The sequence below is a fragment of the Danio rerio genome, chromosome 25 (assembly GCF_049306965.1).
Source record: "Danio rerio strain Tuebingen ecotype United States chromosome 25, GRCz12tu, whole genome shotgun sequence".
Taxonomy (NCBI): Eukaryota; Metazoa; Chordata; class Actinopteri; order Cypriniformes; family Danionidae; genus Danio; species Danio rerio.
Genome location: NC_133200.1, coordinates 18868029 through 18896010, shown reverse-complemented (window position 1 = coordinate 18896010; position 27982 = coordinate 18868029). Strand labels below are relative to the sequence as shown.

At 35.2% G+C, this 27982-nt stretch overlaps 1 protein-coding gene across 7 annotated transcripts; it reads left to right on the top strand.

The window, feature by feature from the left end:
* The first annotated feature begins 33 nt into the window (after positions 1 to 33).
* bmal1a (basic helix-loop-helix ARNT like 1a) lies at positions 34 to 27194 on the top strand. Of its 7 annotated transcripts, none has more exons than XM_005163022.6 (19): positions 34 to 158; positions 9650 to 9708; positions 9800 to 9948; positions 11720 to 11740; positions 12748 to 12786; positions 12888 to 12920; positions 13013 to 13170; positions 13272 to 13351; positions 14687 to 14779; positions 14864 to 14981; positions 15060 to 15209; positions 16877 to 17123; positions 17311 to 17417; positions 18259 to 18409; positions 19699 to 19787; positions 19858 to 19966; positions 23220 to 23313; positions 23402 to 23495; positions 26731 to 27194. In XM_005163022.6, exons 3-19 carry the CDS (start codon positions 9809 to 9811, stop codon positions 26886 to 26888), a joined length of 1881 nt encoding a protein of 626 aa, XP_005163079.1. In that variant the 5' UTR covers positions 34 to 158; positions 9650 to 9708; positions 9800 to 9808; the 3' UTR covers positions 26889 to 27194.
* Positions 27195 to 27982: the final 788 nt, after the last annotated feature.

Sequence of the window (27982 nt, the reverse complement as noted above, 5' to 3'; positions counted from 1 at the left end):
ATCCACAAATCCTATTGGTTGAAAATATAGGTTAGTGGTCCGACAGTCACACGAAGGAAAGAAAAGTAGGTCAGAGACTGATTCCGTTTATGTCACAGTTCCTCACGGACCGGGCGTCAAAAAACCGAAATAAACTGTGATGTTGAACTCTTCCTCGGGTAAGTGTGACCGTTTGGCGTTTGACATTTTTTCTCAAAGTGTCGCGGTTTGCTTGTCGATGTATTGTGTGCGGTTTTTGTCCTCTCGCATATTGATTTCAGTAGGAGGGGCGTCCGTGACATTTCCCAGGTTAAATACCTTGGAAGCGATGCAGCTGCAGCCACAACAAAAACATTAGCGGTGTCTGTGATTTAATAAGAAAGGGGTAAATCTTTACAGAGCTTCGCCACAAACCCACACCCATCCTCGATGTGAGGTTAGTGCTCTGCGTCCCCTTTAAGACGGTTGAATAAAGGGAGTACAAGTGTGCCTGAGCCTCTTGTGTGGGTTGGTCACTTGAAAAGGTACTTGCCTTTTTATATGATGTTTACTGGAGTCGCCTTTTAAATTTGGTTTGTGTCTTAAACCCGTTTGTCAAGACAGCGTTTTAAGTGATGCTTTCTAGGTAGGGAGCTGAACTGGAGCTTGATTCATCTTGTTAATGAGTGACGTTATTGTGCTTCCGATTGCGGTTGACTGGGTATTGTGGTGTGGATATTTTAAAGATAGCAGTTTGACAGAACAGAAGAGTGTAAGCTTGGTCACCAGCTAACCATCAAATACGCCTTATGTGTGTGCTGAGTAAGAGCCAGATGCAAATGTGAGTGTGTAGACATCAATCTGACATTGAACGCAAAGAGTATGTGAGAGCTCAACAGGTGGGTTCCATAAAATGTCTTTTGGGCCACAGGGAATGGATTTTGAATGACAGCTTCTGATAAGGTTTTAAAGACAGTCTGATTGTGAGGTATGCATTTTCTTTAGTAAACCTGAATTTAGGCATGGACTGGTATAAATTTCTGAAGAAATGATAACCGTGCATAAAACACTATGGTATCACGGTATTGTGATTACTGCTCTAAAATAAGTTATTTTTAAATAAATGGGGAAAAATGGTAAAAATTCCCCCCATTTAATACAGTTTATTTTAAGAGACATTTATAAAATTTTGGAACTGTAAACATCAGGCTAAATAGTTAAAACAAATCATTAATTTCTGCTGTCTGCATTAGATTAAAAAACACAGATTTGTTTACAACACAAAAAAATGTATGAAAAAAAACTTACTTATACGGGAGATTCTAAAACGCTTAATGTGAAAAAAAGCTGAAAGTGGCTTAATGTGCCTTAACAACAAGCGGGGAAAATAAAATGTCTATCAAAATTTTACTTGTGATTAACCCTAACTTTGATTTTATGAACATCCCTTTTAACATTTGGTTTCACTCAGTTGTTGTAAAGTTATTTTAAGCCTTTTATTATCATAGACTTCAATTGGGAGAAAAACGCTTGACGTGATATTGTTCACTTTATCTATGGAATTGGGACTTGTCCTTTTTACAGTAGTTGGGGTTAATTACAAATACAATTTGACAGAAATGTGGGTTTCTCTGGTTTATGTTTAAGTATGTTAAGCCACATTAAGCTTTTACAGGTTAAGCATTTTAGACCGTCTCGCATGCATATACCTTGGGAACGGTATAACAGAACATTTTAGTGGTATTAAAACCTTGACTTTTCTATACCACAGTAAACCCTGAAACTGGTTATCGTCCCTTGCCTACCTGAAATATAATCTCGATACTCGATACAGCCTAAAAAAAAGTTCAGCCAATGTGCAGCCAAGACCTTCAAATGAATAGTTTTTATGTTTCTCTTATTTTTAGTTTGTCAATTAAAATTAAATGCTTAATTTATCAAATGTCAGAGGTTTTTAAGGGAATCACTTAATGTTTTCTTTATAGCCACAGCCATATTACCCTGCAGCCCAAGACCGGTTACTCACTGAAGCTAAGCAGGGCTGAGCCTGGTCAGTACCTGGATGGGAGACCACTAGGGAACACTAGGTTGCTGTTGGAAGTGGTGTTAGTGAGGTCAGCAGGGGGCGCTCAACCTGTGGTCTGTGTGAGTCCTAATGCCCCAGTAAAAGTGAAGGGGACACTATACTGTCAGTGGGCGCCGTCTTTCGGATGAGACGTTAAACCGAAAATCCCATGGCACTTCTCGTGAAAGAGCAGGGGTGTAACCTCGGTGTCCTGGCCAAAGTCCCTCTATCGGCCCTTACCATTATGGCCTCTCAATCCACTGAATTTGCTCTACAACTGTCTCTCCACTCCACCTGGTGTGTGGTGAGCGCATTAGCGCCTTTGTCCTGTGGCTGCCGTCGCATCATTCAAGTGGATGCTGCACACTGTTGTGGAGAGAACCCCCTCATGATTGTCAAGCGCTTTGGGTGTATGGCCATACACAATAAATGCGCTATATAAATACACACATTACATTACATTTATTAATGTTTTCTTAAATGTGTTTATTTTTCTGCACAACCGTCACATTTTTATGCTTGTATAGAGCACTTCTTTGTAGTTGGTTTACATTGGCACATTCCAACTTTCTCCTTAATGATATACTTTTAGAAAATTTTTCTTTGCAAATTCTAAATAGTGAAGTTATGTTAGGGCATCACAGTGGTGCAGTGGGTAGCATGATTGCCTCACAGCAAGAAGGTCGCCCACAGTAGGTGAACTGAATAAGCTAATTGGCCATAGTTTGTGTGTGAATGCAAGAGTGTATGAGTGTTTCCCAGACTTGGGTTGCGGCTGGAAGGGCAACCGCTGCGTAAAACGTGCTGGATAAGTTGCCGGTTCACATAACATAACATTACAGTACATAAGTTAACATTACATAAACTTTGGAGATTTGGAGAAAACTTTGGTAAAAAAAAATAATAATAATAATTAAACTTTTTTTTTTTTTTTTTTTTTTTTTTTACATGACAAATTACTCCAGCAGTAGTGTGGTTCATTTTGGTACACCTTATTATTTTTATGGTTGAGTAATTTTTATTTAAGTTAAAATGACTAAATGTTTAATGATAATTTGAATATACATTTAATCTTATATTAATGTTTTCATATTTAAATAAAAAAAACTTCAATATTAATACTACTAATTAATATTTGTTATTTTTATTTAAATTTTTTTTTAGAAATGTTAATGTTTACAGCCACCATTTTAATAAACTGAACTAATTTTTTCAATCTGTGATGTTCTTACATGCTGCATATCCAGAAAAATTCTTAGAATTCCTCCTTTTTTTGTTTTTACATCCAATTAGATAATATCTCCACTGACACTGCCTTTTGTTTTAGACTTTATGAAGACATTCATGTTCCACTTTTTAAATATACTTCCATAAAAGTCCTCACCTCTCTATTTAAATTTTAACATTAATACTTATTAATATGTGTTATTTTTATTTGAAATGTTTATAGAAATGCTAAATTATTGTCTTAGTTTAGTGTATGTATTTTTTAATAATCCTGTATTTTACATGCAATAGCTATTTAATACACATGAAACATTTAAAACGCATGTGACAGCTTGCCCTAAACAGACATTTGGGAAAAGTGATATACATTAACTGACTGTTTGCTTTTAGTCATGACAAGTCTGGCAAGTTTTGTGAAAGCGCAGCTTCTATATTGTACGATTGGGTGTGTGGCGGCGGTCAGTTGAAGTAACCACATTCCTGAAGTACAGCATCAAACTCTCATCATTTGTGCGTTCATCATCACTACTTTCAGTGTTAGTATTCCTCTTACCACATCTGCATGTTTTTCCATGTTTTTGCATTGAATTCGTTTTCTCCGGAATTTGTCTTTAACAGAAACTTGAGATAAATCAGCATTAGGATGAGCAATACAGCTATTGTCTTTTAATGTGACATTATAATCCAGTTGTCAGGAGGTGTAATTGGCATATTTAGAGTTTGCCTTTCTGAAATTATTTAGAATTCGGAAGTGACATGACCTAGTTTTGTCTATTTTTGCTTGTTACTTTCTTCCTTTTTATTTCTTCATCTTTGGCAGTGAGAAGGCAAGCCCACGCGCTCAAGAATAGATCCTTTAGTGATGGGTGGAGTGATGGTGGCTGGTGCATGAGCCTTGCATTGCTATGCCTGAATAAAACCACAGTGTTTTTAACACTTTTTTTCAGTATGTGAATGTGTAAAAAGATGTCCTTCTAACTGCGCTCTTGCCTGATTGAAGGGTCTGCAAACACTTTTGTTTATTTCAGCAGAAAATCCCATTTGAACACAGGGGATTCCTGTTTCATTTACAGCAGGAGAAAGTGGGTCTTCCGGCTCTTTATTTCTGCCAGTTGCATTTGTGTGATCTAAATGTGGCCTAGATTGCGAGCTTTCCAAGGGTTTCCTGGCAACCAGAGCAGGTCATTGATGAAGCACACCATTCCTCCTTGTGCGTATGTTTGTGGGAGTATGAGAGAGGTCGTTTGTTAACAATATGGAAGCTCAGTCTGATTATTAAAGTGCGCCAATTTTGCTTGTTACTTTCATATAGCCGTGTCATCTAAAAGGTCTGCAAAGTTTTAAAGATCAAAGTGCCTGATACATTTTGTTGGCGTCTCCTAAAACAAAGAAGTGATTCCAAACAGTCATCAGTAATTCCAGTCTTACATCCTGCACAAGCCTGCGCAGCTTTTTAACAAATTTGCATAAAGCCAGTCTTTGAGCTTCATTAGTTGGAGTTTGGTTTGTGTCGTCGGCTTTCTGTATTATTTGCTACCAAACAAGCCCGCTTTGCTTGCGCTTCCAAAGGACGAGGACTGATGTTTAAACTGGTGTCATTGTTGCTGTATCACTGTTTTCTTAGCTGAAATTCAGGCATGTTGATGAATGTTTGGTTTCAGTCGTGCTCTGTAAATGGTAGACAAAGTACAACAGACTGAGCCCTCTGACTAATCTCAGCACAGAAATGAAGGAATTAAAGAAACTGAATCTTGGAAAAAAAACACCCTGCTAATTACCATTTAATGACAGACAAACTGTTATAAGACAAAGCAATATTATGGATTTCTTGCTCTTGCAAAAGCTAGTCAGTGCACTGAACAAAACTTTGGCTTTTAAACTCCTCTTATTGGCCGTAGCCATTAATAACGGGCATAATAAATGTGTGTTGTAATACAATATATAGAAAGTTTAAACTTAAAAGTAAATCTGACACTATGTCTGATATAAATGTAATGCCAGATATTTAATGCTATTCATTCATTTTTAAATGTGGTCTTATTAGAGGCATATTAGATTTAGTTCAATAGTTTTTTCCCCTAATCTTGAAGTTGTAGGGGCTTTTTGCCATAAAAAACTCTGCAATCTTTTGGTGCTTTTTCACTGCATAATGCAGCATGGTTTAGTTGAGTATAGCTCACGTTTGGGGACTTTTCCACTGCATTAAATACTTAGTACGAGGATGGGACGATAACTGTTTTCAAGGTATACTGCGATTTGGAAAAGTCAAGGTTTTAAAGCCGCCAAAATTTTCTTTAATAAAATTACAGGTATGTGTAAGATTTTTTTATTTACATTTTTTAAACAACAGTATCTCCAGCAGAAGAAAAAAATACAAAGATAGATGCTGTTTTAAATTGTAGAGAAATCTGTGTTTTTGAAACTAATGAAGAAAGCAGAAGTTATCAGAATTATTTAGCCTGACATGTATACTGTTCCAAATTATTATAAATCTTTAAAAAAAATAAAATTAAATGTTTTTAAAATGGAAAAAAAAAAATTGTTTTTTTTTTACCCAGTCATTTAAAAAGAGAATATTTTAGATTAGTAATCTTAATACCGTGAAACCGTGATATTTTTATCCAAGGTTATCATACCGTCAGAATCTTATACTGGCCCATTTAGGCGGTTTTAAAACCTTGATTTTTTTTTTTCAAACCTTGGTATACCTTGAAAATGGTTATCGTCCCATTCCTAGTTCCAAGCAAACCTAAACGCTTTTTGTTTCCATTTATCGTCAGCGTTTTTCAAGACATTTTTTCGGATTCAAACCCAATCGATTATCACAGGTGTCAAGCTGAAAAGTATTTAAAATCACTCCTTGACATTAGATGGTGCTACAAAACTTTAAGCTTCTGACACCCGCTTGTAACACAAAAGAAAAAGACAAAGTTGACATGCTTGTTGTTATGGATAGTTCAAGTAGCATCTCTAGCGATTTAAAAAAAAAAAAAAAAAAAAAAGATTGTTGTTCTGTTTACTGTAACTTCAGCTGATCCTTTCATGTGAACAAAAGTGCCAATCTGATTGGTGGAGGAAAAAAAACAGCGTGAGGTGTTTTTTTTTAAATAACGTTTTTACGCCTGGCATTTTGCGCATTGATAAGCCCTTTATTTAATCACGAGGCATTAAACGTAGACTGAAAACGTGAGCAAAAAAACGTCTCTGTGTGCACGGGCCTTTACATTACCAAAACGTGACTTATACATGATGCTTTTGTTTACTGATTGGTCTCAGAGAATCGTCCCTACCAGCCATTGGATTTGTGACACAAGACACCAAACCTGCTTTTAGTCAGCAGCATCCATTGCTGTATATTTTGATCACACAACTAATCCATTTTTGCTACCATCACAAGAAAAATACACCTCAAATGGCAGCATCATGGTTAGAAGAAGAGGTCCAGAAGTTGGCATGGGTATAGGATTCGGACGGTAGGATAACCTTAAATAAAAACATCACGGTTTCACAGCATTGTAATTACTGCTTTAAAATATATTCTTTTAAATATCTGGGTAAAAAACTAAACTTTTTCCACTTTCAACACAGCTTATTTTGAGAAACTTTTAAAAATATTTTGGAACAGTAGCTAAACATGTCCAGCTAAATAATTCAAATGTCATTGACTTTTGCAGTCTTCATTTGTTTCAAAAACACAGATTTCTTTACTATTTAAAATTGCATCTTTAGATATCTGTTCTGCTGGAGATACAGTTTTCCCAAAAACTAAAAACAAAATTAAAAAAACATAAACTTACATATAAAAGGAACAGTATAGCAAAACATTTTGGCCGTTTTAAAACCTTGACTTTTCCAAACCATGATAAACCTTGAAAATTGGTTTTCGTTCCATGCCTAGAAGTTTCTCTTGTTGGTAGCGAAGCTGCAGATCCATTGAGAACTGGAAAAAGTTTTTGAGGAAGTAACAGCAGTAGAGGCTCTGCAACTAACAATATTTCTACCGACTTATAACTAAATTACTAAACTGCAGTGGAAATGCTAAACAAGCCAACTCATGCTGAATCTTGCCGCACAGTGGAAAATGACTTAAATTTGAAAAGTTGAATGTGTTTTATGAACTTGGATGAACGGAAACATTGTTAAAGACTCTAACACAAAATTAGCAGCCTTGTAAGTGACAAAGTGGAAGCAGATACTTTTAATTAAAGAGTTTTAAAATGTTAAAATGCAAAAAATGTTGTGGGTGTGTGCGTGCGTGCGTGCGTGTGTATGTATATGTGTATATATATATATATATATATATATATATATATATATATATATATGTGTGTATATGTGTGTATATATATATATATATATGTATATGTATATGTATATATATATATATATATATGTATATATATATATATGTATATATATATATATATATATATATATATATATATATATATATATATATATATATATATATACATTAGGGGTGTAACGATTTATCGTTGTACGATTTATTGCGATGCAAAAATGTCTCGATATGCATCGTGGCGTTATGACGATTTGATTACGATATGACGTCCGTTTTCTCTCATTAGTTGAGCTGTTTGCACGTGAGCTACGTTCCACCTGCTGTCGCACGTGAGTTCAGATTGCAGCAGCAGTAATGTTAGCAGACCAAGATGAGTGGAGTTGAAATAAAGGATGGCCCATCCTCTCAAAATCAGACGTCTGGCAACATTTCGGTTGTACAGTCATTGCTTTAGACTCGTCCCCTTTTTGACACGCATACTGGGTCAAACATCCTAAGTTTTAAAGTCTTCACAGTGATTTACATACTTTGCACAGCGACATGGATACCTCCTAATGGTGTTAAAAGAGTCACATACTGTATTTATAAGGTACAATTCACCCTAAAATATCATTCTGTCTTCATATAATGATGTATTGGTGGCCGCAAAATCACACAAGACGTGAGCTGTTACTACAGAGGGCGGATGATAGACGCGCGCATATGGCAAGCCGTTTTAGCATTTAAACCTTTGATCTGACTATCCATAAATATATTTAGAGATATCTCTAATTATATTTTGACTAGTCATAATTATAATTCGACTAGTCAAAATATAATTAGAGATATCTCTAAAGGAATTTAATTAAATATGAATTAAATATATTTATGGATAGTCAGAACAAACGTTTAAATGCTAAAACGGCTTGCCATACGCGCGCGTCTGCTTCAGTGAACAGAACCTGCAGGTTGTGACTAATAAAGTAGTAAACAACATTCAGTTTGTGGAACAGAGTGATCTTTCAGGAGCCGCGTGGGAAGTATAAACAGCACTTAGCAGTGGAAATGAAACCGAAAACGTACACATTATTTAAACAATCATATCGCATTTTAGAGTTATGATTACGACGAGCATTAACCCTTTTGAGTACAGAGGTACACAAAAATGCACATCAACATGATACACTTGATAGCGCCGACATCAGCGACGCCGAAGAAATAGTAAACCTGCATAAACTGCTGAAAAGAGTCACGACTGTCCTGTGTAATGAAAAGACGGCCACCCTGTCACTCATCATGCCCAACATGAAGAAAGCCATCCATAAAAACCTCTCAGACAGATACACATCAGTTCAGGATTATCTTATAGAACTGCTGATTACCTGGAAATGTGGATTTTTTAAGTGACCTTAAGCTCTTACTGTTAAATTCAATTGAATAGAAAGCTTATTTTTTTTGCACCTTTACTTGTATTGTTCCTTAATTTTGTCTCTGTCATTTCAATAATATTTTTAAAGAAGTTTTTAAATTGTTTTATTTTCCAGTGACAGGCCTGTTTAAATTATTTTCTTAAAGAAGGTTCAGTTTAACAAGTTGAAACAAAAGAAATAAATAAAAAATAGTTTACTTGGTAAAATTTGCATTTTAGTTAAATTTTCAATTTTTATTCCAAATATCGTAATACATATCGAATCGTGAACATTATATCGTGATACACATCGTATCGTGAGCTAAGTGTATCGTTACACCCCTAATATACATATATGTGTGTGTGTGTAATTATTTCATTCTTAATTTTTTGAATTGTGCCTTTTCCTTTGTTCCAGAACTGCATGACTATGATGTTATTCTGTGGAGTAAAAATGAAATATTTTAAGGAAAAATATTCTTATTTTGATGTTGATGCATTAAAAATGACCAGTTTCCTTTCCATGCTATGAAGTCAGTGGAGTCTAAATTGTTGATGAAGGAATGAAGCTCTTTGCTAATAATGAAATCTGACTAATCTCAATTATAACCTCTCACGACATTTGCCATGATTTCTGTATGACACCGAAAACAATCCATATGGAAATCCATATAGTTATTTTAAACTGCTGTAATTTGTTTTTGCGCAGGATCTGGCCACAGGTGAAAGGACATGCATTGATCACAGCTGCTTGAATGAATCTGTGCGGTGAGCTTCTATAGATACACGTTAATATAACATCACACAGTGTGACCTTTGTAATGAACTGTAGAATAACTTCGGTCCCTGTTGCTTTTAGGATGATCTAATGGCAGACCAAAGAATGGATATCTCCTCAACGATGAATGAGTTCATGTCCCAGAGCTCTGCAGATCTGATCAGCAGTTCCATTGGCACCACGGGCATGGACTACAACCGCAAGAGGAAGGGCAGCACCACTGAATACCAGTCAGTATAGCACATATAGTAGTAGGAAGTAGTAATTTGTAATAATAATGATGATGGTGATGGTGATAATGATGATAGTAATAACAAAGGTTGTCGTAAAATAATAGAGAAACTAACATATAAATTGGGGTATATTAACATTTTTACCTTGTGCTTTTGGGAAGTTATTCTCTTTTTTTTTTTTTTTTTTTTAATACAAATTCACACTACATACAGCCCTGTGATCTATTTTTCATATTTTGCTAATATGATCTCAGACAGGCATGTCCAAACTTGGTCCTTGAGGGTCGATGTCCTGCAAAGTTAGTTTCAACCCCAATCAGGCACACCTGGGCTAGTTAATCAACCCCTTACTAGGCTTTCTAGAAACATCCTTGCAGGTGTGTTGAGGCAAGTTGGAGCTAAAATCTGCAGGACCGAGTTTGAACTCCCTTGATCCAAGATGATTTGGCAGAATCTGGATCTTTTAATCTTGATAACACACATCTGGCTAATTTGGTTTTAAATAAGTTTGTGAATCAGATTAAAATGTTTGGATGAACTGATCTGAGATTGCTGAGTGTGTTGTGAAGGACTGATCTATCGATCCTCGAAATCATGATCAGCAATGCAATGAATGGCTGACGGCAATGCAACGTAATGACATCATCTGATTTAATATTTAGTTATCCATGTGAGCAAAATTACACAAAATTCGTGGTAAACAGTTAGTTAAATATGATAACCAATAACTTTGCACACTTTTGTTTTGGGCTGCATGCTCTACATGTTCATGCGTCAAGAGTATTTAGCAGTTAATTTTATTTTACTTTTAGAGCAGATTTTCTTATTTATATTCAAGTTTCAAGGCCTCTTCAAATTTAATAAATGGCTGTTTAAATTTAATTTTGCATCAAAGTATTTTGGTATTGGTGAAGATGTCTGCAACTTTTGCTAAGCGTCAAATCACCGGCATATTATCTGTCAAAACATGTGCATGACAACATAAGGTATTATTTCTTTCCTAAAAGGAGAATATTAGCCTCGTCTATTGTCATACACAAATTGTACTAAAGCTGAGTTGGTACATTAAAATAGTATACCTTTGTATCTAAAAAGTCCATATTAATAAATGTTCTCTTTAAACACTTTCGGGAGAGAACACCCCCATGATAGTAGTTTCATTTTAGACTGTTTTACTAATTGTTTTCCCTAGTGTATATAATCTATAAGTTACTGCAGTCTGAAAATATTAGTATTCAGTACATACTTTCAGTATCCCCTTTTAAATGACCAAATCTAATCCTGGTTATATGAAATAAGCCTGTTTCTGAGCAGGTTTGTACTAGCAGAACTGTTGCCATGGCAACAACTCTCAAATGAGTTTTGAAGAACGAAATGATGCTGGATTGTATCAAATCCTCATTAACCAAATCCAGCTAATTGATTAATCCACATACGAAGAATGAACCCCTGTAGTCTGTCATTGCTGTTTTTGCGTGTGTGAAGTCACTGTTTTCATAAAATCACATGTGTAGTTTACACTTGATTTCAGATCTTTTTCACTTCACACTTACTTGCAAAAAACTGTGACAACTGTAATATTGCTAAACTAGTAAATACGATTGTAAATAGACAACATAACACATACACAAAAATATGATTGATTTTAATGTTATTTCTTTTAAATCACTTTCAGTATCAATATGGTTACTTGGCAGCTGCATATTTGTTTTGTTTTTGTATGGATATAAAATACTGAAACCTTAAAGCATTTTGTTTTGTTTTGCAGGATTGATGGCTTTTCATTTGAGTAAGTACATTTTGACAAAACATTTATTTGCTTACACCTTTTTTCAATCACTAACAAGTGCGTATCCATACTTCAGAAACTTTTTCTAAACTCTTAACACAAACCCACAGCTACTAAACACAATTGGCCAAATGGATAATTTTCTTCTCAAAAATAACTTCATTTCAATGTAGAACACACCTTTACAACTTTACCAAAACACTGTAAATCTGACTCAAAATTAAATGACTTTGTCAAAAAACAACACTTGTTTTCACTTCACAACGTACAGTCAATTAAAGTACACCAAGTTTCAAAATACTGGCTATTGTAAATGTTTTTTCCTGTAAAAAGCAAAACTTGTTTTAACTGTTTACTACAAGAGGTACAGTAGAAACATGGTGTGATAGAAAAAAAAACACAAAATTACTGTTTCTAATTCTCTTCAGGTTTAAGCCATATGTTTTCATTAACATCACTGCTCAAAGTCCTCCTTTTACTGTATAAGTGTAAATGTAAAAATAAAAATGCCCAGTTTACACAACATAAATCAGCTGTCTGTCAATTATTCAATTGTTTGTTTATTATTAGCGGAGGCATATTTTTGAACCGATATCATTGCAGAAGCAGAGGTTTCTATACTCTGTCTAAGGTTTGAAATATTGATTTTGCTATTATGGGAGGTTGTGTGTTAACATTTGTAAATACTACAAAAACAATCATCATTTTGTTGGGAGATATAGCTTGTCTGTTAAGAAAAGTTAAGCAATGTAGAAATGTGTTCACTGACTGCATATTGGATGAAAATGACATGAAATGTGCGAATGATATGGCCACAAAAGACCAATGCTGTGATAATTGTGTTTAGAGTTTTGAAAATGTGACAACTGGTTGGACAAACGCTTGTTAGTGACTGAAAAAAGCTGTAATCTTTTACATTATTTTAGAGATCAATATGAATAATTAAATTGAAAGAATTGCTGTGAAAAGTTGCTTAATTGACCGCCCTGGTGCTTTTTATTTTTCAGCGATAGCATGGACACGGATAAAGACAAGACACTGGGAAGGTAAATGAAGCTGAATTGCATGCTGTGTTTTTAAATACACATTCACTCACAAGATGTAAATGATTAACGACTAATAAAATCATCTTTTCTCTAAAACCCAGGGATGAACAGCAGGGCCGGATAAAAAATGCCAGGTAGAGTAAACATGTTACCTTTTTTGCCATTTATAGATGTTCCATGCTTGTGTCTTTTTAGCTGATTTTTTTCTGTTAAATATGTTGTTTAGGGAGGCACACAGTCAAATAGAGAAGAGACGAAGGGATAAAATGAACAGTTTTATAGACGAGTTGGCGTCGTTAGTCCCCACATGTAATGCAATGTCTCGCAAGTTGGACAAACTCACAGTGCTTCGCATGGCTGTCCAACACATGAAGACATTACGAGGTGAGAGCTTTCTGCCACAGCGCTGATTGAGCTCATTAAGAGCCCCAAAACAAACTCTTTCCACATCATTTTATGCTTATGTTTTTCTCTTTTTCTTGAAGGGGCCACCAACCCATACACAGAAGCCAACTATAAACCAGCATTCTTGTCGGATGATGAATTAAAACACTTGATTTTAAGGGTGTGTTGAAAATATCAACTCCAGAATGCGCCTAAAATGGTTGCGTTTGCGAGTAATTGTTGTGATGAGGTTACAGATCACAGCTGTGAACCATATATATTTACACAGTGTGACTGCTAAATGGCAAATATTATGACTTTCTGTGTGTTTTTCTGTGAATGATAGCCTCTTTCATAAATTGGCCATGTAATAAACTGCTTAGTTTGCCAAAATAATGACAGTTAATTATGTCAATGTTGAGTTTAGAGGATACAAGTTATGCTAACATAATAAAAGTCAGTGACACTGACTCTGAGTCAGTGTAAATTTACTGTATAGAGTTGTCAACATGGAAAAGGCACATTCCCACATTAAGTGAACTTAAGTTCCCAGGCATTGCGGAGAATACTTTAACTCTACAAACAGAATCGAAACATAAAAATAGTGATATAAATAGTTTTTTTGTTATGCGCTTTTTGTTTGGTGTGTATAAAAATATAATTTGGTGCCTGTTTTTTTTTCGTAACTGGAGCCAATGCTCTTTAAATGGTTCACCCAAAAATGAAAAATCAGTCTTTTAATGTTATGCTCCGTAACATAAGTCTTTATCAGTCTTTTAATTTTATGTTGTTTTTGATCCCCTGAGACCTTTGTTCATCTGCAAACAGAACAGAAAGGTATTTTAGATGAAATCCCAGAACTCTCATTCTCTATAGAAATCAATTGTTGAAAGAATTTTAATGTCCTGAAAAGGAAACCAAAACATTTTGTGTGACTTCAGTGGTTTAACTGTTAGCATGCAAATTTCCAAAGAAAGCTTCTTTGCTCAACCTGTGAAAATGACTTTGTTTGCTAATGTTTTCGCTTCCTTATCGGGTCGTCAGTGTGCACATTTATAACGGGCAATACAACACGCAAACATCGTACTGCCCATAGTAAACATGCCTGATACAGCTGAAGAGATGACAGGCAAACAAAGTTGTTTTGGTTTTGGTTTTGGCACCTTAAAGTGTTCTTTGAGCTTTGCATGACAGATAAAGCACTGAAGTCAGTATTTGTCCCTGTATGACAGATTAACCAATGATTTTTGGTTTTCTTTTTTGGAAGATGAGTGCTCCAATTTGTTCAGAAATATCTTAATTTGTTTTCTTAAGATGATCAAAAGATCCCAAGAGGAATGGATCAACACATTGAAGAGTAATTAATGACAGAATTTACATCTTTGGGTGTTAGTTAAACATTTTTTCTTGTTTATGTATTCTTTCCCTGTGGAGTCTCGTAACTCAAAGCTTAAAAAAAAGATTTTGTGAAAAGTTGGTGAGGATGTGTGTTAAGTCTTTTTTTTTTTCCCCACAGGCTGCTGATGGTTTCCTCTTCGTAGTTGGTTGCGATCGCGGAAAAATCCTCTTCGTCTCAGAGTCTGTTTATAAAATTCTCAATTACACTCAGGTACAATTTCTTTTCAGGGATCTCAGTGCTACTATACACTGAAATGTGTGACGTTAACACGAACAGTTTTGTTTTCTTAAACAGAACGATCTGATTGGCCAGAGTTTATTCGACTACCTGCATCCAAAAGACATTGCCAAAGTAAAAGAGCAGCTGTCATCGTCAGACACGGCTCCACGAGAGAGACTCATCGATGCCAAAAGTAAAATTTGTTTGAATGAGTATTAGCAGTCATTTGAAGCGCAGGCAGCAGGACTGATGTTGTTGTTTCTCTGTGAAGCTGGTCTGCCGGTAAAGACTGACATCACTCCTGGCCCGTCCAGACTGTGTTCAGGTGCCCGCAGGTCTTTCTTCTGCAGAATGAAATGCAATCGGCCATCTGTCAAGATGGAGGACAAAGACTTCCCTTCTACTTGCTCTAAAAAGAAAGGTATCACTAGTTTGAGAGTTTAAAGGCTTGTGAAATGAAGAGGCATGTGATTTGATTATTCAAAACTTATTTATTTCAGTACTTTCAAAACATGTTTTATATATATATATATATATATATATATATATATATATATATATATATATATATATATATATATATATATATATATATATATATATATATCTCTATCTATCTCTTTATCTATCTCTTTATCTCTATCTCTTTATCTCTATCTCTTTATCTTTATCTCTATCTCTCTCTCTCTCTCTCTCTCTCTCTCTCTCTCTCTGTCTCTCTCTCTCTCTCACATTTTCACATTTTAGGTGCTTTATTAGCATGACAAATAGCTGTACATTCGTATTGCCAAAGCAGTGCAGCGTCGCTGCGTACAGACAAGACAGTGCAAAAAGGGCAGTAGTGCAAACAAATATGAACATAAAATATAATATAGAAATAAAGAAAAGAAATGTAAGAAAATAAAAATAGATTAATAAAAATAACAATATATCAGTAAAACTAAAAATATTAATAAAAATAAAAATAGATTAACGGTAATTTGTGAAACAGGATAAAAGTGGTGACAATATTATCAACAGTAAGTCCACGAGTAAAGAGTTCCTGTGTTGTGTGTTGGAGACAGTGGAGCGGATCATTGTGGGTTCCTCAGACGGTGGCAGGAGTGCACAAACTGAAAGTATTGTGAAAGTACTGAAAGTACTCTCTCTCTCTCTCTCTCTCTCTCTCTCTCTCTCTCTCTCTCTCTCTCTCTCTCTCTCTCTCTCTCTCTCTMTATATATATATATATATATATATATATATATATATATATATATATATATATATATATATATATATATATATATATATATATATATATATATATATATATATATATATATATTTCTTTATCAAGCAAATGTAAATGTTAGTCAAAGATAACAAAAGTAAACCCATCATGTAGCTTTAAATTAGGGATTTTAAGGGAAAACAAAATACAAAACTACAGAGTCCTGTGTGAACAAGTGTTTGCCCCTAAAACCTAATAACTGGTTGGGCCACTCTGAGCAGCAACAACAGCAATTAATCATTTTCAATAATTTGCAATCAGTCTGTTAGAACAATAAGGAGGAATTTTTGAGCATGAACTGCTTTTCTACGCTCATGCCACAGCTTCTCAATTAGATTGAGTTCAGAACTTTAACTAAGCCACTCCAAAGTCTTTTTTTCTTTAGCCATTCAGAAGTGAACTTGCTGGTGTGCTTTGGATCATTGTCCTGCTGCAGAACCCATGTTTAATTCAGCTCAGCTTGAGATCAATAATATATGGCCAGACATTCTCCTTTTTTTTTTTGTTTTTTTGTTTTTTTCTTACACAACAAAATTCATGGTTCCATTAATCTTAACAAGTCCTCCAGACCCAGACCATCACACTAACACCACTACATTTTACTCTTGGTATGGAGTTCTTTTTCTGAAATGCTGTTATTTTTACACCACACATAATAGGACACACACCTGCCAAAAAGTTCAACTTTAGTTTCGTCAGAGTGTTTTCCCAAAAGACTTGGAATCAGCAAAACTTCTTCACACCTCCTTTGGAAATAAGGAATTTGCACACACAAAAATGATGTGAACCCTAAATCTGTCCTTCTCTCTCTTTCCAGCAGACCGTAAGAGCTTTTGCACCATCCACAGCACAGGGTATCTGAAAAGCTGGCCGCCCACCAAGATGGGCTTAGACGAGGACAACGAACCCGATAATGAGGGCTGCAACCTCAGCTGTTTAGTGGCCATCGGTCGTCTGCATCCACATATCGTCCCTCAGCCGATGAACGGCGACATCCGTGTCAAACCCACTGAATACGTCTCACGCCACGCTATCGACGGAAAGTTTGTGTTCGTAGACCAGAGGTGAGCAGCAGCTTAGGAAGTCTCTTCCACTAATAATGTCTGAGGTGATTTGATTACTCACTAAAATGAGATTTGAATTGCGAGGGAAACCTCAAGGGTCTGCGAGTATTGATTTCAGTTCATGCCAGTGAATTAGCATCTCATTTGCTCCATTAGTTGATCACCACAATTCATTGTTTCCGTTTAGGGCGACAGCCATCTTGGCGTACTTACCACAGGAGCTTTTAGGAACGTCGTTTTATGAGTATTTTCATCAGGATGATATCGGTCACCTCGCCGAGTGTCACAGACAAGGTATCTGTTTTCTTTACCTTATTCATACCTGGTGTAAATTTAAGGCAGCACCCTGCAGGAAAAATCTGGGGAATTTTGTTTTTGAGGTGATTTTGTTTGTTTTCAGTTTTGGTTTTTAGAGGGATCTCTAAAATCTTCGTTCCTATTTGCCTGATTATATAGATTTTATTGTATAAAAAGTAATAAAAATAGATTTTTTTCTACATATTTGCATGTTATTTTGTTATTTATTTTTGTTATTTTCTGAATTATGGAGTGATTTAAATGTATAGAAAGTTGAACAAGAATGTGATAATATTGTTTATTTGATTTAAATAATCTTAAACAATGCAAAAAAGCTTTAAACTCTTCTTGTCATCACTCTACTAAGGAATTGTGGTCTTGACAAAGTATTTTTAATCTATTCACCTGCAGTGTCTCGCAATAAAGGGATAGTTAACCCAAAATGACAGTTCTGTCATCATTCCTTTAGTTCTGTACACTCTTCCTTTAAATTGTGCAAAACATATTTGAGTTTCTTTCTTCTGTTAAATACACAAAACTGTATTTAGAAAAATTCCGGTAGCTGACACTCATTGAGTTCTATAGTCAATTTTTCCTACTTTTAAGTTGATGGGTGGCAGTAACCAGCATTCTTCAAAACATCCTCTTGTGTTAAACAGAAAAAAAGAAAACCATAAAGGTTTAAAATCGTATGAGGCAGATTAAATGATGAGGTAGTTTTTGTTTTTGGCTGAACTATCTCTTTAAAAAGGAAAACATATATAAAATGCTTTGTGTATTCATTCATTCATTCATCAGTATCACGTTAGTAATGTTCACTTTTTCTTGTTTCCTTCAGTGCTACAGATGCGAGAGAAGATTAGTACAAACTGTTACAAATTCAAGATTAAAGACGGTTCATTCATCACTCTGAGGAGCCGCTGGTTTAGCTTCATGAACCCCTGGACCAAAGAAGTGGAATATATAGTCTCTACAAACACTGTGGTTTCGTAAGTGTCTCTTCACATTACAGTTCCTTGAATAACAAGCATTTCTGGCCAAAACTATTAACGTCCCTGAATCGGGCAGAGGAAATGCCCTTTTGACGTACATCATATTTAATGGCATCATGATTTTAAGAGCTCTTGGAAAGAAACTGGGCTTGTTTACTTCCTTTATAAATGACCGTGCTGTTTTGTTTTGTGCTTTAATGAATAACCGATGCATATGAGGCCACAGACTAAAGATGCTCATATTTTATCTCATAAAGGTAGCTTTGTGAGACTTTAAAACATTTCTGGAAGTCACAGTCTAGTTACTTTCAATATTAAACATAATTGTACAGATGTTATATTCGCTAAACTTATTGCCAGGCAAAGATTAATCATGATTAATTGCATCCAAAAAGAAAAGTGTGTTTAGACATAATATATATTTGTATGATGTATATGTGATGCACACACAATTTTGTTTCATAGATATTGAAATTTCTTTATAGTTTGCATCATATGCATATATTTTATATCAAAATATAAGTATTCTCAAATATGCATGCGTGTGTCTGTATTTACAAACACACACACATAAAACTTATTTTGAATGTGATTAATTGCAATTTATTTGACCTAGCACTAATTAAAATATGACTTTATTATTGCATATTACTATTTAATATTCAAGGAAATTAACATCACTTTTTAATTAAATCTTTTTTTTTATCATATATTAGTCATAAGTTATTTTTATTTGAACAATTAGCAGCTAATTTATTTAAATGTATATTAATGTAAAATCATCTAAAACACATGAATGTACTATAAAATCATCTGTAAATCTATAATAAATAACAATAATATATTTACTACTACAGTGTTACAATATTATAATACATTCAGTTATAAAATCAAATATTATATTATATTATTTATATTTTATTATCTATAGGTTGGGCACTTTAATAAAATGGGAATGGTTGGTGATAGTAACGTCCTGTTTGTGGCACATTAGTATATGTGAGGGGCTTGTAAATAACTCATGAAAGAATAAAGTTACGTTAAAAATAGACACACCATTGTTTTGTCTTGTGAAATTCTCAATAAGTTTATTAAGGTGTATCCATATAAATGGCCCACTCTGTATTTATTATTTTACTATTTATAAGTGTGAAGTCCCACCTAATTTTTTTTGCGAATGAATCCCTCATCAAATTTCACATTTCTCACCTGATTAATGGATCACAAAATGTTTCATATTGACATGTAATGCTGTCTGTCATAATAAACGGTGGTGTTGTTTTCAGGGGCAGTATGCTTGAAGGAGCAGATCCTAGTTATTCTCAGACAGCCTCATCTCCTCAGAGCATGGACAGTGTATTAACATCAGGAGATGGTGAGATTGGTTTCCAGCACTTTCTCCTCCGGCTCTTTCTCTCTCCTTAACCACTGTATGATTTCAACAGGCGGAGGGAAACGGCCTCTTCAGATTGTTCCTGGTATTCCTGGAGGAACGAGAGCAGGGGCGGGAAAGATTGGACGCATGATCGCAGAGGAAGTGATGGAGATCCAGAGGTACATGCTGCCAAACTACAGTTCATTCTACACTTAACTCTTTGAAGCATATGTTTAGAGCAGTGTGACTAGAACATAGGGTTGGGTACCGAAACCCGGTGCCATTGTAGCACCGGTACCTAGGTAATTGGTACGTACCGGTATTAAATCAGCGTATGAATTTCAGTGCCTAATTTTAATGCTGCGGCAAGGACGTTCCGCCTTTTTCACACCGCAAGCTAAAGCAGTGCGTGAGCAGAGCGTGCGCAACGCGAATGTTGAGCAGAAGCATATTATTAACGCATTTATTGGGTAAAATTGCTACTTTTTACTGTCATTCAATGTATTTTGGTCATTATCAATGCACAAAATAAACAGTAAAAAATAGGACTTACTATGACTCTAGAATAATTATTTTTTAGGAAACAGTGTAAAAAATTTTCAGAAACATTATTGTAAATGAATGGGAGGGCAAAATAAATTGACTTCAACTGAAGGCCTGTTAAAGTTTACAGGTACAGCAATGTGCCTTGATGTACTTGAATGTTAGAGATGTGTTCTACACCAGTGTAACGTTACTTGTCAAATAAATAAACAAGGAAGATTATTTTGAGTTTAAGTTATTTAATTATCTTGTTTATGAAGACTGCAAAGTGATGCATGAAAACAAATCACTTCCAATAATGTTTTAAGTATTTTGTAATATATATGTTAAAATGTGCTCCTAAAAGTGAGTGGCCTCTGCCCGCCCCCCACAGGTCAATGTAATTTCATAATGCAAATCTTAAATTCATGCTAACCAACAAATGATCAAAGGAAATGTATTAATGTAATACAATATGAATTTATGTTTACTTTAACCTGTAATTATATTGTTCAATTAAAATGATTTTAAAAAATATTTTGTCAAATAAAATTTTTGTAGAGTCATCCACCATTATTTTGTGGCTAAAAAGTATCGATTCGGCCACCGTTTTGGCACCGGTATCGTTTTAAAAGTATCGATTAGGCACCGGTAATGAAAAAAACCCAAACGATACCCAACCCTATAAGAACATCAGCTGCTAAAGTCAAATCTGCTGTCCTGTGATGGCCTGCACTGCGCCACAGAATGATTTGTGTGGTGTTAGTCATAAATACCAATTTATCAATGTTTTCAAACAAATGTTTATTTTAGGTTTCAGACTTTTATATGCACAACCACTAGCAAATCATAATAGTAATGGTTTGTTACATACATGCTGGTGTTAATGGAAATGGCAATAATCATAATCTATAGATGTGTTATTCACATTGTTCATTGTTTATGTTACTAGAACATTTACTGTATTCTTTCAGTTAAACAATGAGTGTTTTTACATGGACACCAATAATCTAATCGTTTTAAGATAATACTCTGATTAAGAGTTTACCATGTAAACAGCAATTTTTTTTTTTTTTTTTTTTTTTTTTTTTTTTTTTTTTTAATTTTATGTGACAGGTCATAGTTGAACTAAACAGAAATTAATTTAAGATATGTGGAGTATGGCTATTTTAGTTGCATTATTGAAGTGCAGTACACGTGTAAACACTGCAATCTAACTATTACCGTCATGTAGAACTTTTCACCGCGTTTTTGTAACAGGATATTTCATACACACATGGCTGTTGACACTGTTCTCTGCACTACTGTGAGATTTCAGCCATGATTCTCTCATCTGGGACAAATTTGGGAAATCCTATAAGATTCCTGAAATCTAAATTGGCTAAATCGTTGATCTTTGATCGTTGGTTTGACATGTTCACTGACAGCTGCTTAGTTTTCAATCAGATTTTTCTGTCCGATGAAGTTTTGGCAATGTCAGAAGATTTGCAATGTGACAACGGCTGCAATGAGCATCAATCCAAGAACCAATAGGAGCTCTGAATTTGATGACACAGTCCATGCAACAATTTAAATGACTGCAGGGCAATGTCAAGGCAGTTTTTTCTTCCTAGTTTTATTATTGAGACTCGCTGTGTGCAAAATTGCTGCTAAAGATTGTTGTCATTTCAGAACGCGGGATAGTGAAAGTGTCACGGGTGCATCACTTCAAACTCCATCTGCATTTTCTTCCGTGTTTGTCACGTCTTCATTTTCATTCAGTCTGACTTCATGACAGCTGAGATCTTACAGTGTGACATGGGAGCCGTGTTCATGCAGTCTGACATGCTACAATTGTTCAGGATTATAGAAACCCGCAGTGTGAGCCGGCCTTAAGGCAAATAATTTGATTAATGATGTCCATGTAAACAGACAGTCACTTATTTTCATGTGTTTTAGAAGAAATTGAGTTTATTAATGTGTTGTAAATCAAGTAGCTACGTTAAAAAAAAAATTCACTTTCCTTTATGCCACATTATTCTGTTCTCTTAAAATTGTCTGTTGACATCCTGGTTTTATGAAGCACCTCTATAAGAAATACACAATAGGCTCTGATTGGCCAGCTAGTATAATATGTTCTGATTGGCTTACCGGCTAGTGCACATTGATAGAAACCACCCATTTGTTGTGCGCCTCAAAATGTGAAGTGAAACTAAAAATCTCTCTTTACATTCAATTGAGTGTCGTCACATGTTTATACTTAAACATTTGACCTTTTTTTGTATGTTTTAGTCCTAATCAAAGCTCTTTTAGCCTAATGAAACTGGCTCAATATCATACATTCAACCACTGAAATGTATATTAAAACAGGTCATCCAACAATTGTTGAAATAATTAATGGAGTTTTCATTTTTGCAGTCCAAGAATTTTAATATAATTTTCTTTTGGGTTCCTGGAAATTCAGGAGTCCTCTGGTAATGAGCAAAGCGTACAGTACTGCCATTGTCTAAAGGCAGTTAAATGCTGGATTCGTTTCACAGATTGTCCATCAAAAATAAATGGCAATCAGAACTGGATCAGCGTTTAAATAACAAATCACAAGAAATAAAGTCTGATGTTGGAGCGAAACGTACATTTCCTTTTCATAATTGTCAGGTTTGTTATTTATCCTGGATGCCAGATAAAACATTCAAAACTTACACACAGATTACACACAACCTTTCTCCAAAAGATTTATTATTAAACATTAAATGTATATTTTATTAGTTTGTAGAAAAAATACTGATCTTTAACATTTTATGAAGTTATATTTTTGTACAAAAAATTACAAATTCTGATTGTCACCTTTAATGTAGCCCTAAGAAGCTTGTGTAATGTTCAAAAAAGAGACCAAATACAGTGATCATGACTTTATTGATTTTTCACCCCCAGAATCAGAGGCTCCTCCCCCTCCAGCTGTGGCTCCAGTCCTTTAAACATCACTGCCACGCCCCCACCGGACACCTGCTCTCCTGGGGGAAAGAAGGTCAGACCGGCCTCCTGCATGGCGGCTTTCCTCTACGCTTCAAATTCTGAAGATGCGTTATGTTATATTAATCTGTTTCTCGTTGTAGATTCAGAATGGTGGAACTCCAGATCTACCTTCAGCAGGAATTGTGCCTGGGCCTGATTCAATAGGATACCCCTATTCAAATAATTCATTAATGAGTGAGTACTGTCAGTCAATCTCGCCTCAGCTACTTTTTTTGTTTGTTGTTTATTAAAATTCTAGAAATTAAATTATATGATTATAAAAATACAGGGCGTTTTACCTGATGAATGAAAAAGAAGATGAACTAAATTTAGATCAATCATATAGCAGTTAAAAGTTTGGGGTGAGTAGGATTTTTAATGTTTTAAAACAGGGGTCACCAATCTCGGGTCAGGAGGGCCGGTGTCCCTGCAGGTTTTAGCTCCAACTTGCCTCAACACACCTGCCTGGGTGTTTCAAGTATATCTAGTAAGACCTTGATTAGTTTGTTCAGGTGTGTTTGATTAGGGTTGGAGCTAAAATCTGCAGGACACCGGCCCTCCAGGAACAAGTTTGATGACCCCTGTTTTAAAATAAGCTTCTCCTGCTCACCAAGGCTGCATTTATTTAATCAAAAATACAGGACAAATTGTGCAATCGTGAAATGTTATTGCTCTATAAAAGAACTGTTCAAAAGTACTTTATCATTTCATTTAATCATTTATTCAGTGATTTTAATGATACATTTTCTGCTTAATTACTCCAGCATTCAGAGTCACATGATCCTTCAGAAACCACATAATAATTCATTATTATTAATATTAATTTTAATATCATTATTATTAATGGTAATAGTAATAAAAGCTATAATGACTGGAGTTTTTATTTAATTTGAAACTACATACAGTAAGACAGCAGTTATTTATAATTGTAATAAATATTTAACAATTTAATTTTTTTTTTTTACATTTAATAAATGCTGCCTTGATCACCAGAATAATAAAATAAAAAACATGAAGAAAAAGCCTGATCCCAAACTTTTGAGTGGTTGTGTAGATATATATTTTATCTGGGGTGATTTATGAAAGAAAGGAAGAATAAAGTAGAATTTTCATATTTCAGTTTACACTGTTCACTTTACTCTGTAAAGAGGTTTTACAAAAATCTCCCCATTTGAGTTTTCCTAAATATTTCACACTGATTTCCACCAATTCAATATGCAAATAAACTGATTATTATTGTGGTTAATTAAATACAGTATCTCTGAAATACACATTTCTGTCAAAACAGACACAAATGTGTTAAAGAAAAGAAAAGAAGCATTATAAACGAGTCTTGAACAGTTTCACGCTCGGTTGTTTAGTTTTAATTTCTGCAGCACCTTTAGGTGTCAAGCATACTTGTGAAATGATATGTGAAGCTTTATCAGTGTCAGAAAAGCTTCAGTGAAATAGATCTCCAAATTTAGGGCGGAATATTCTTCATAAACCTGTAGGTGTAGGCTGATTGAAAAATTAACTTTAACTTCAAATGGTCTAGAGATGACTAGCATTATATCTAACGGTTACTTTTAAAGTTTTTTCCTTTAAAGTATGAGGTCAGGGTTATATTTGGACAGATTTCTGGCAGATAAATAAACGCTGCTGCTTTCAAAGTGAAGAGTTTTCATTTGGTCATGAATGTTCATAGATCCTCTGAGCAGCTGACAGTAAATGATGCAAGTGGTTTCAAGTCTCTGACACTCTCTATCCTGAACAAGATGAAGATCAAGAGCAGCTTTGAAAGTCTTAAAACCTTCAAGTTTTGCAAGCTTGAAATGGCAGGTTTTAGACCGACAGATATAGATAGGCTTAAAAAGCATTGCATATTGGTTGCGTAAGTGTTGCAGGATGGTTTCTGTGTTTTAGTGCAGTGCTAGTATGTTGGTTGCATGTTACAAACTTGTTTCAACATTGCTCAGATGTTTAGCACATTGTTAGCTTGTCAAAGCATGTGTTGCCATGCTAATAGTGAGCTGCAACATTTTAGATGCTAGCAACATTTTAATGTTGACACGTCTTGCATGTTACAATGTTTATATTATTAGCATGTTGCACCATAGTAAAAGCGTGCTTCAAAATGTTTCTAGCATTAGTGCTTTAGCATTTTGTTAGCATGTCATGTAGAACGTAATGTTTTAACATGTTGCTATAATGTTGGCAGCTTTTATCAAATTAAAAGCAGGTTGTTAGCATGCCATGTTTTTTAAACGTGTTAATAGCATGTTACTGTGTTTCAACATGTTAACAACAAACGATTAGTATATTTAGACATGTTCCTTGCATGTGTCTGTTTTAAACATGCAACATTCCAACAGCACACAATGTTAGCATGCTCTAGCACATTGCTAATAAGTTTCAGTGTATGTTGTATGAATATTTACTTTTTAAAATGTTAATGTGTTGCTAGCATGCTCCAGCACACTGTTAGCTTATGTCAATATGTTACCATGTTAAAGCATTTCACTACATTACTAGTTTGATTTAGCTTGTAATCTATTTACAACATAATTATAGACATAATAAACATGCAAGCAATGTGTTGTGCTGTCAGATTATCACGTTTAGAACATTGTTAGCAAGTTCTTACCATGTTATGTTTACAGGGTTATTTAACATATTACATGTTGCTAGCATGTTACAGCATGCTATAGCACATTACTCACAAGTTTCAGTGCTTTGCTAGGTGTCTTAATGTTTAAACATGCTAAGAACATGTTGATATGTGATTGCTTTTTAACACGTTAATGTGTTGCTAGCATGTTTTAGCACATTGCTAACTTGTCTCAACATACAATGTTACCATGCTGCAATGTTTTACTACATTATTATTTGAATCTAGCACATAATGTAATTTGGCATCATAATGGCAGCATGATGGCAGCATGTTTCCGCATGTAGCTAATAACACATTGCTACCATGTTTCAGAACATTGCTTGCATGTCTGTAAGAATATCATGTTTAGCATATTGTTAGGACTTGGCTAACACGTTTTACCATTTGTAGCATGCGATCATGTTTAAAATGGTATCTTCTCGCTAGCGTATGTTAGCAAGTTGTTAAAATGCTATCATTTATAAGATGGTTAGCATGATTTAACATGTTGCTAGCATATTTATATGATGTCAGGTCACTTTTAAGCTTCGCATTAGACAGATGGATGGATGGATGCATGGACTGATGGATGGTTATGTTTTAGAAGTTTAAACAGCCGTTTGACAGCACGCTTACGTTCTCCAGCCAACGCATCAAAACATAAAAGAGGCTCTTCACTCTGAAAGCAGGAGCAGATGTATCTTCTCTGGCTGCACGCTGAGCCATCTGGCTTTTATTCTTCCACATATTGCGCCCTCATGTTCTCTAGCAAGTGCACTAAAGCTTGTCGGCCCGCAGGTGACAACTCTCATCTGAGCATAGACATCATGGAGGAGCCTGGATCCAGCAGCCCCAGTAATGATGAAGCAGCGATGGCCGTCATCATGAGCCTCCTGGAGGCAGACGCTGGCCTCGGGGGACCCGTGGACTTCAGTGACCTGCCCTGGCCTTTGTGAAGCCACGGATCATGGGGATCATGGCAAGGCAAACGGGAGCCAACTGCACACGTCCTGCCGAATGGAGACGGATTATTCCTGTGGTGGCCATCAGCAAACAGCGCTCTATTTGTATACATCTATAAATATACATTGTGTTTTAATGTTTTTACACTACAGACAGCTGTTCATGTTCAAATATTCTATATGCAGATTGTAACTAATATTGTAATTCTATTATGTAAGATTTCTTTATGCAAATATATATGGTAAAAGTGTAAACGTATCAGCAGTGGATATTTTTCAAATAAAATAATTTTAAAAAGGCTTCAGTGTTGCTTTTCTCATGCGCTCTTCAGTCATCTGTAAATATGAATCTTTATTTGCATCAAGATAAAAATAGATCCACACACTGCCTGAGAAAACGGATGCATTCTGGAATATTGGAGGAGGCTTCTCCTCAAGCCTCTCTCTCTCTCTCTCTCTCTCTCTCTCTCTCTGGCTTTTGATTGGTTCACGCATGTGATATTTTTGTTCTATGTTGCCATCCAGAGGAAATGAAGTGTGTTGTCAGGGAAAAGACGATGGCTTGACAGTCGAGCTTCATTATAACTCAATCATTTTGTAGGTCAAACACAAATGATGCTCACGATGTCAATTCTTTAACAAGCAGATCATCACTGAAATGTGGAATTTATCTTAAGGGTGAGTCTTTATAGATCAAGAAAGGTGTGTGTGCGCACAATTATACATGTACAGTTCGGTTTACAGTATGCAATTACTTTCTTTTCGGCTGAATTCCTTTATTAATCAGGGGTCGCCACAGCAGAATGAACTGCCAACTTATGCAGCATGTTTTACGCAGCAGATGCCCTTCCATCTGCAACTCAGTACTGGAAAACACCCATGCACTCTCATTCACACACATACACTACAGGCAATTTAGCTTATTCAATTCACCAATAGTGTGTCTGGACTGTGGGGGAAACTGGAGCACTTGGAGGCAAACTCCACATAGAAATGCCAACTGAGCCGGGGCTCGAACTATTGAACGTCTTGCTGTGAGGGGACAGTGCTAACCACTGCACCACTGTGTTGCCCCCAGTATGTGTATA

Coding starts and splice junctions, on each gene's coding strand:
- bmal1a (XM_005163022.6), top strand. CDS start 9,809: ATGGCAGACCAAAGAATGGATATCTCCTCAACGATGAATGAGTTCATG. Junction 14,780..14,863: donor AAATTCTCAATTACACTCAG/GTACAATTTCTT, acceptor TTTCTTAAACAG/AACGATCTGATTGGCCAGAG. Junction 17,418..18,258: donor CGCCGAGTGTCACAGACAAG/GTATCTGTTTTC, acceptor TGTTTCCTTCAG/TGCTACAGATGCGAGAGAAG.